Below are 9,810 nucleotides of genomic sequence, written 5' to 3' on the forward strand. Positions count from 1 at the left end.
ACTCCCATCTGCTGCCCAGGCTGGCGAGCGCCCCACTCCCCCACCCCCACCCCCGCTCCTCCCACCCCGACGCTGCCCCTTCAGCAACCCACGGAAATACACCTGCTTCCCATCCCAAACTAGGTGTTTCTCCTCAGGGGTGGACTGCCAGATTTCGAAATAATTCAGCTTTAAAATAGATAGATCTTTTTCCCAAACAGAGTTTCTCGGTGTAGTCCAGGCTGTCCTGGAACTCACTCTGTAACCCAGGCTGGCCTCGAACTCAGAGATCCGCCTGTCTCTGCCTCCCGAGTGCTGGGATTAAAGGCGTGCACCATCACAGCTGCCCTAATTCAGCTTTCCAAAAACTATTTTTTTCTTTAATTTAAAAATTATGTTTATGTGGGTGTGCACGCGGGTGCACGACGACAGAGGTCAGAGGACAACTTTGTGGAGTCCTTTTCCTCCTTCCCCCAGTGGGTTGTGGGAATCAAACTCAGGAAAGGTCAGCGCACGGGCTGCCCCTGCGGAGGACCACACTGGGCTCACAACCACCAGAGACTCCAGCGCCAGGGTGACCCGACGCCCCCTTCCGGCCTCCGTGGGTACTGCACACACGCGGTGCCCAGACAGCAGTGCAGAACACAGGAAATACTTTGGCTGCAACACCTTTCCCCTCTGAGCCATTTTGCCAGCCCATTACTTGGCTTTTGCAGTAACTGGGTTTCCAACTGGTTGTGATTCCCAGGGTATCTGTGAAAAATGTATCGGAGGAAATGAGGGACCAGCAGAAAATATCAGGGGCCAGTCCAGCCCGTGTAACTGTGTAGGAAAGCCTCTCTCTCTCTCTCTCTCTCTCTCTCTCTCTCTCTCTCTCTCTCTGTCTTCTTCTTCTTCTTCTTCTTCTTCGTCTTCTTCTTCTCCTTCTTCTCTTTCTTCTTCTTCTTCTTCTTCTTCTTCTTCTTCTTCTTCTTCTTCTTCTTCCTTCCCTCCCTCCCTCTCTCCTACCCTCTCTCTCTAAACAAACCCTTCCATCTTTTCCTCATGCAGATCACACCCACAGATGCCTGGCCCCTACAGGAGGCAGAACCCTTCGGAGCTGTGTGACTTTGAGCAGCTTCCACACCCTCTCTGAGCCTCCTTTCATTTCTGAAATGCAGACAACATAAATTCATTCCTTGAAGAATCCGTGTGAGGGTGAGACAGGGGCTGACTGCGCAGAGCGCTTGGGAATCCTGTGGAGTCACTGAATTCAGGGGTTCAAGTGAAAATGGGTAGACAGAGGTGGAGGTATCTGGCTGATACCTTGCTAACAGGCACAAAGGTCCTGCTTCCATCTCTGGGGGAGGCCACAGCGACCACCGTGATCCAGATTGGGAAGGCAGAGTCAGGCCATCAGAGGGAGTCAGTGGACCCATGTGGAGGGCAGCATTTGGTGGAAAAAAACACTAGTCCATGAAGTTGCTGGGGCCGTCTCTGGGCTCATGGGGTGGAGGTGGGGAGGCCTAAAGGTTCTGGGTTCTGAGCTACTGCGGCAGTTCAAGCAGGAGATTAGACTAAGGGTTCACGCCCTCCCTCCCCCAGGCTGGCAGACTCACCTCTGTCTTCCTGAACCTTGCCCGGAGGGTCTTCATCATACCAGTTTGGGGCTCTTGTCCTGTCTCTGGGGAAGGAGGGATGGAGTAAGGGAGGGTGTTGGCTGGGGCCACGGCACCCTGCACAGCCTCTGTCCTCCTCTTCCACTGCCAGCCCCTGCTTGGGCAGATCTGCTACCCTCTCTGCTGTGTGTCCCTGTGCAGGTTACTTGCTCACACCACCATCCTGTACTGCATCAGCTCACACCACCAATCTGTGCTTCTGCATCAGCTCACACCACCATCCTGTGCTTCTGCATCAGCTCACACCACCATCCTGTGCTTCTGCATCAGCTCACACTACCATCCTGTGTTTCTGCATCAGCTCACACCACCATCCTGTGCTTCTGCATCAGCTCACACCACCATCCTGTGCTTCTGCATCAGCTCACACCACCATCCTGCACCGTCCTGTGCTTTTGCCTTCTGCATCAGCTCGCACCACCATCCTGTGCTTCTGGATCAGCTCACACCACCGTCCTGCGCTGCTGCATCAGCTCACACCACCATCCTGTGCTTCTGCATCAGCTCACACCACCGTCCTGCGCTTCTGCATCAGCTCACAAAACCGTCCTGCGCTTCTGCATCAGGCACTGATGCTAAGAACCCTTACCACTTCTCTGCAGACCTAGTCATAAACCCCATGTGCTCATCAGAGTTCTGTCTCCCAGACAGAATGAACTCTGCCTCCCCAAGTGGAATGTCCTGCATTTTCCCCAACTAGGTCACTTCCTCTGCCTCTAACGTGGCTTCTAAGCAAGGAGCAGCCACCAGGCTGCTTCCAGGTTTGCCCAGTGACAGGCTTCTTACTAGGGGTAAAGAGACACTGGACTGTCAGCCCCTTGTAGGAAAGCCAGTCACACTTGTCACTACTCTTGGTAAACAAGAGCAATCTATTCAGGGCAGACCCAACCATCCATCGATCCACTCATCATTCACCCACACACACACCCATACACTTATCCATCTGCCCATTCACCCACCCATCCATCTATCCATCCATCCATCCATCCATCCATCCATCCATCCATCCATCCATCTGCCCATCCACCCACCCATCCATCTATCCATCCACCCACCCATTTGTCTGTCCATCCATCTGCCCATTCATCCACCCACCCATCTGTCTGTCTATCCATCCATCTATCCATCCACCCACCCATCCATCCACCCACCCACCCATCCGTCTGTCCATCCATCCGCTCATCCACCCACCTACCCATCCATCCACCCATCCATCCACCCACCCATCCATGTGCCCATCCATCCATCCATCCATCTATCCATCTACCCATCCGTCTGTCCATCCATCCATCCACCCACACACCCACCTGTCCATCCTTCCTACCCCCTCTGCTACTCAGTGTGACGGTTCTCTCTCACCCCCCAACTATGAAGTTCAATCACACCCAAGGGTGAGTAACAGGACACCCAGGAGAATTGTCCACAGGTTGCCAGTCAGGAGGGAATCGCGACATGGGGGCAGGGAAGGCCTGTAGATTTAGGGGTCTCCCCTCTAGAAGAGGTGACGGCAGCACAGGTCCAGTGGCCTGTGGGTCCCCACAATGGTTCAGGGTAGAGGCTGCGCACTGATCCAGGGCCGCAGCTGTCGGGTGGGACGCATGCACCTGTCTCGAGTGCGTAGGTGCATGTGTTCAGGGTGCCGCAGGCAGTCCCCCACGGTGCAGCACCAGGACCCAGGCCTGCCCTTCCTCGGGACCCAGGGCAGCGTCTGCCGTGGCCTCCCCCAGCCTCATCCCCCTACCTCAGGCGACTCCAGGCCAGAGCACCTCGTCCACCGCAGCCTCTCTGGTTACCCGCTCCAGGTGCGAGCTGCCAGCAGCGGAGTCAGGGTGATACCCGATCAGGTTGGGGGGGAGCACCCGCCCTGGAGGACCGGATGAGCCGAGATGAGCTGTTGTTGGCCAGCCTGCTCAGGTGGGCAGCCCGGAGGACCGCCTCTCCCTCCAGCCTGTCCGCTCCCGCATTGGGTCCCCACGGGGATCAGGAGGTTCCTGTAGTTACGTGCTGCCCCTCACCCGGGTCCCCAGTCATCATCACCATGGTTTGGTCCTGTCTGTCTGTGACCACCAACAGACTCAAGGGTCAGGATGGTGGCTCCTACTGTATAAATGGCCACGGGACGGGGGATTATAGGGGTCCTTGTGCCCCCAGTATCCCCTTCTCCATCTCTCGGCATCTCTCGGCACCTCTGTGTAGTATGTGGCTCACTCCGGTCTAGCGACCTGACCCTGAAACTCTGCGCTATCCCGGAGGATGCACGCCAGAAACAAAGCCGAGAAAATGTTGGCAGGTAGTCCTGGGGGTCTTTACTAGGCCTGAGAACCCAAGTTCCCATTCATCCTATCCTGTGGCCCACAGAGAGGCAGACACGGGCTGACAGTCACACTGCAGAGACCCAAGAGCTGTCCTGTGGTGCCACGAAGCCCGCACCGGTTGTAGACACCAGGGGCTGGGCTCTGCCCACTGGCAAAGGCCTATTTATATGGATTTTATATATTTTATATATTTTATATTATTTATATGGATTTTGTTGATGATTGCGTCTCTTTTTAGAAACAGGGTCTCTCTACACAGCCGGACTGGCCTGGGACTCGCAATCCTCCTGCCTCGGTTCCTGCGAGCGGCCGCATCAACTTTCTGGTCCAGGATTGGCCCAGCCAGACCGGGCGAACGCTCTCCAGTCGGCCAGGTAGTCTCTGCCAGCACTAAAGATGGCGGCCACGGCATCAGCGCCGCGCACGCGCCTTGGAAAGAACGCCTCCCGCCACCGGCCCCTCCACACCCGGGTCTCTCGAGGAGGCGGCTCCTCTTCCCGGGCCGTCTCTTCCCCACTTCCGGCGGAAGCCACCTCAACAAGGGAAACTTTATTGTTCCCGTGCTGCGGTGCCGACGACGATGTCGGTGAATTATGCAGCCGGGCTGTCGCCGTACGCGGATAAGGGCAAGTGTGGGCTGCCCGAGGTGAGGGCCGCGGTGTCCGTCTCGCCGAATGACCCCAGATGGGGGCGGCCCGGCGGAGTGGGGCATGGCGCGAGCAGCGAGAAGCACGGGATGTAGACAATGGGGAGGGCTTCCCTGCAAGGAGGGGGCGGGAAGTGACGCCCCCTGCGCGTCCTGGGGGACACCGAGGTCCCCGGTTCCGAGAAGGGGCGAGGGTGGCGGGGAAGCTACCGGGTCCGCAGGACCGGAAGCCGGCACCCCGTCCCGGGCACCCGTGGCCTCGCGACCCCGAGTGGAGCCGTCAGTCTTTGCTGTTTCTGAGATGCGGGGGGCGGAGGTGGGAGAGGAGCCTCTCTTCGCAGCCCAGGCTGGCCCCGAACTCACAGAGATCCCCGGCCTCTGCCTCCTGAGTGCTGGGGTTGCAGGTGTGCGCCCTCACGCCCGGCCCGTCTCGTGGTCGTGGAGCCTGTGGACAAATCCCACTGCATCTTGACGTAGGAGAGACAGGGGTGATCTGAGGTCAGGGGTCAGAGGTGACGTCACCGGGGTGTCAGGGAGCCGCCAGCCGAAGGCAGTGAAAGGAAGTGGGCGCCTGCCGGCCACGGGCGGGGAAGAGTCACAGCACCGACCGCAGGAAGCCCGCCCACGGGAGTCACGTTTTGCATGCCCTCTGACCCCACAGATCTTCGACCCCCCGGAGGAGCTGGAGCGGAAGGTATGGGAGCTGGCAAGGCTGATGTGGCAGTCCTCCAGCGTGGTCTTCCACACGGGCGCCGGCATCAGCACCGCCTCTGGCATCCCCGACTTCAGGTCCGTGAACAAGGAGGGGAAACTGAGGCAGGGGCTCTTGCTGATACTTCTGGGACCTAGGTGAGGTGGGAGAGCGACCTTTCTGTTCCCCTAGGTCTCTGGAAGGCCCAGCGAACGCGTCACCTGCCCATTACACAGAACATACCCAGATGATGTAGTAGCCGCAAGGGATGCTGGAAAATGTACCCTTTGCGTGGCCACCCACCCGTTGGGGTTTATAGGATCACCGTGACCACAGCAAAGCATTCTGGGAAACCGGACCTCAGCCCCAGTGAACTCCCATGCGTTTGCTTACCCGTAGGCCTTTCCCACTCCACAGAGCCGCTGTCCACCAGGTTGCCTGCCTCTCCCCGAGAGGGTCTGAAGGAACCCAAGAGCAGGGCTGGGGACCATTGGGACCCCGGCATCCCCAGCACGGACTGACTTCAGTGTTAACAGGAGACGTCTGTGAGCTGGAAAATGAGTTTTGTCCTCCTCCCTCTGTTTGCTGTCCTCAGAGGCCCCCATGGCGTGTGGACCATGGAGGAGCGTGGCCTGGCCCCCAAATTTGACACCACCTTCGAGAGCGCCCGACCCTCGAAGACCCACATGGCCCTGGTACAACTGGAACGCAGGGGCTTCCTCAGCTTCCTGGTCAGCCAGAATGTGGACGGGCTGCACGTGCGCTCCGGCTTCCCCAGGTCAGATGGAAGCAGACCAGGGGGTGCGGGGCTCAGCTGCACCTCTTCCTCCCCAGGGAGCCCGGGTGCCCGAGCTCACGGGCATTTTACTGGCGATGGGAAAAGGCAAAGAGTGGAAGAGCTCAGAGCCCAAAGCGGCCAGCACTTGATCACTGGGGGACTCTAGGCAGGCACTCTAAAGCCAACAGATTTTTTTAAAACCATTTTTCGAGACAGGATTTTTCTGTGTAGGGCTGGCTGTCCTGGAACTCGCTCTGTAGACCAGGCTGGCCTTGAAATCAGAGATCCGCCTCTCTCTGCCTTCCAAGTGCTGGCGTTAAAGACACAGGCCACCACATAAAATTGGCCAACAGATTTTTTTTTATTTGTTTTGTTTACAGTGTTCTGTCTGCATATGTGCCTGCAAGCCAGAAGAGGGCACCAGATTTCATTACAGATGGTTGTGAGCCACCATGTGGTTGCTGGAAATTGAACTCAGGACTTCTGGAAGAACCATCAGTGCTCTTAACCTCTGAGCCATCTCTCCAGCCCCCTGGCCAACAGATTTTTGTAGTGGGGAGCAGGTGTTGGTGTGTTTGAAGAGACAAGGTCCGCTCTGCCTGGCACAGGCTAGGGCATCCTCCCTAGATATGAGAAGTCCGTGGTCTTGTGGATGAGCAGCTCAGGAAGGCTTCCTGGAGGAGGGGGCAGGCTGAGCAGTTGACCAAGCCTCAGGATTTAGGAAGGCTCCAAACTCACTTTCTCTTCCGCAGAGACAAGCTGGCTGAGCTCCACGGAAACATGTTCGTAGAGGAATGTCCCAAGTGTAAGACGTGAGTGTCGCCTCTGTAGGCGGGGAGGGGTGTGTGTGTGTGAAGCTTTGCCAGGCTCTCCCAGGATGGGGCACCACCAGGTCGTTCCCTCCACCTTCACCCCCTCAGCCAGCTAAGGGATCCTAAAACCTAAAATGCCCCTACAGAAGGCAGGGAGATGTCCTTGTTCCCAGGGACAGTCAGATAAAAACAGACGAACCAGAAGGAGGCAAGCCTACCTTCACAGTCCCCCAAGCAAGAAACTACAGAACAGGGTGACACAAGCCATGCCCTTGGAAATGAGGGGTTCTCCCTTCTCCACTCTGCTGTGGCTCCCGGCTGTGCAATGGCATGGCCTTACCCAAGAGCCCCAGGGTGTGGGCGTGAGCCATGCCCCTGAGCCTCGGCCCCTGGACCTTCTTCAGCGGCTCTTTTTCAAAGGGGACCTCCTTAAGTTGTCCAGGTTAGCCTGGAACCTGCCTTCCTCCTGCCTCAGCCTCCTGGGCGCCGAAATCCCAGGTGTGAGCCATCATGTTGGGCCTAGCTGCCTCCCTCCCGCTCGCTCCCAGTGTATGGGTGCCAGAAGCCGGCGTCAGGTGTCTTAACTCAGTGCCTCTCCTTGTGTTCTGAGGCAGAGTCTTCCAGAACTGTCGATCACTGGTTTGGCTGAGTGGCCAACGAACTCCTGGGGTCCCCGTCTCTGCCTCCCTAGCACTGGAGAGTTAAGTCCACTCCACGAGCCCTCTTTCTCACATAGATTCAGGGCTTCCTGTCTGTATGGCAAGCCCTTTCCAGACCGAGCCATCTTTCTGCCTGTCCCTCAGCTGTTTTCTTGCTGTGTGGCTCAGGGGTTGAGCCTGTACCCCAATACACTAGTTACACCACCCCCAGGTTCTTGAAAGAGCACCAAAAAGGGCTCATCCCCTCCTTCCTCCCCATCCAGGCAATACGTGAGAGACACAGTCGTGGGCACCATGGGCCTGAAGGCCACAGGCCGGCTCTGCACGGTGGCCAAGGCGCGGGGACTTCGGGCTTGTAGGTGAGTGACTTTCCTTAAGCCTGCTCCTGTCAGGAGGTGAAGGCCCTGACTCCCTTCCCTGACCTGTCACAGGGGGGAGCTGAGGGACACCATTCTGGACTGGGAGGACTCGCTGCCTGACCGGGACCTGATGCTCGCTGACGAGGCCAGCAGGTGTGACCCGGAGCTCCCTGGGTGGGAATGGGTGGGGACAGCTGCCCAGGCCTGGGATAAACTTCCGGTGGGACAGCAGAGGTGGCGCCTGCATCACCCACAGCCCTGGGCAGGATAGATGCAGAGGAGAACCTGGGACACAGGAAGGTTAGGTTTGTTTGGTTCTTATTTTCAGTCTCTGTATTGGGGAAGGGGGTATTTGTGTATACTCAACAAGCCCGTGGCACGGAGCCCGCTTCTCACTGGGGACTCTAGGCGGGGCTCCACCCTGACCACCACCACCCCCCCACCCCACCCCCTCACTGGGGATTCTAGGCAGGGACTCTACCCTGACCACGCCCCCATCCCCTTATGGGGGGATTCTAGGCTGGGCTCCACCCTGGCCACGTCCCCAGTCCCTCACTGCTTCCTGCTCCCAGGACCGCAGACCTGTCAGTCACCCTGGGCACCTCGCTGCAGATCCGCCCCAGTGGGAACCTGCCCCTTGCCACTAAGCGCCGGGGAGGTCGTCTGGTCATTGTCAATCTGCAGCCCACAAAACACGTATGTGCCAGTGCCCTGCCCTGTGGCCCCATATCCCCTACAGTGTCCTCTGCACCCGCCTGACTATCCCTCACTCCGACAGGACCGCCAGGCCGACCTGCGCATCCATGGCTACGTGGACGAGGTGATGAGCAAACTCATGAAGCATCTGGGCCTGGAGATCCCCACCTGGGAGGGACCCTGCGTGCTGGACAAGGCCCTACCGCCCCTGCCGCGCCCTGCTGCACCCAAGGCTGAGCCCCCTGTGCATCTCAACGGCTCAGTGCACACTATGTTTAAGCCAGAGCCTGACAGCCCTGTACCCCAGAGGCCCCCCAAAAGGGTGAAGACTGAGGCTGTCCCCAGCTGACCCGAGTGCGTGGGACAAGAGAGGTGCTTATAGGAACCACACATGTTGGGGTTTTTCTGTTTGTTTTTTTTTATGTACTGGGGACCACACCCAGGCTTGCACATACTGTACCCCGCCTTTTTGGATTTTTCTTTGAGACCTGGGCTCCCTGAGTCACTCAGGCTGCTCTTGAACTCATCGCTGTAGCCCAGGCTGGCCTGGAGCTGGTGCCCTTCGCCCTGCAGCCTCCTTCCGGGTCCCTCCGGGGAATCTCAGGATACAGGGAGTCCCACATGGATGGAGGAGGCTATGTCCCAGGGCTGGGATTCACACGCCTCTCCACCGGCCACACCCCCTTGCGACTCAGGATGTGCCCCGGCACCCACACACTCCACCCCACCCACCTTGACCCATCTATGCATAGGAGGGATAAGGGGCTCATCTAGGCTAAGGGCCCCAGGCTTCCAAAAGCCCCCGATGCAATAAACACAGAATTCCTTTCATTTCTTTTCAATTTTATTACATTTACTTCTTTCATGTGTGCACATGTGTTTATGTGTACTCGTGCATACACACATGTGTCTGTATAGTGTGTAGGTTCATGTGTGGAGGTCAGGACAGCTTGAAGGGAGTTGGTTCTCTCCTCCTTACCATATGGCTCTCAGGAATGGACTGCCCAGCTGAGCCTTCCCCCGAGTGCCCGTTCTTTATTTGCCTGAACGTGTTAAAATCCCCAGCCAGACTGTGAAACCTGTCCCAAAACGTTCGATTTGGTTATTTTAGTCATTCTGCCCCCACATGACCAGATGTGTGGATTAGACTGCCCTGTGTCCTCCCTCGCTACACACACCACCCTTCACTTGGTCTTTGAGAGAGGTTCTCACTGAGC

The 9,810-nt window shown here is 57.6% G+C and overlaps 1 protein-coding gene across 4 annotated transcripts; it reads left to right on the plus strand.

The window, feature by feature from the left end:
• The first annotated feature begins 4,426 nt into the window (after positions 1 to 4,426).
• On the plus strand, positions 4,427 to 9,424 carry Sirt6 (sirtuin 6). Of its 4 annotated transcripts, none has more exons than XM_085692418.2 (8): positions 4,427 to 4,578; positions 5,260 to 5,387; positions 5,885 to 6,067; positions 6,820 to 6,879; positions 7,802 to 7,897; positions 7,970 to 8,050; positions 8,470 to 8,593; positions 8,676 to 9,424. In XM_085692418.2, exons 1-8 carry the CDS (start codon positions 4,546 to 4,548, stop codon positions 8,940 to 8,942), a joined length of 972 nt encoding a protein of 323 aa, XP_085548544.1. In that variant the 5' UTR covers positions 4,427 to 4,545; the 3' UTR covers positions 8,943 to 9,424. The 4 variants fall into 4 exon arrangements, with proteins under 4 accessions (XP_085548544.1, XP_048284565.1, XP_085548546.1 ...); XM_048428608.3 differs by having other exon boundaries at positions 4,438 to 4,598; XM_085692420.2 differs by having other exon boundaries at positions 4,438 to 4,598; positions 8,417 to 8,593; positions 8,676 to 8,860.
• The last annotated feature ends 386 nt before the right edge of the window (positions 9,425 to 9,810 follow it).

The sequence above is a fragment of the Myodes glareolus genome, chromosome 8 (genome assembly GCF_982192425.1).
Source record: "Myodes glareolus chromosome 8, mMyoGla1.1, whole genome shotgun sequence".
NCBI lineage: Eukaryota > Metazoa > Chordata > Mammalia > Rodentia > Cricetidae > Myodes > Myodes glareolus.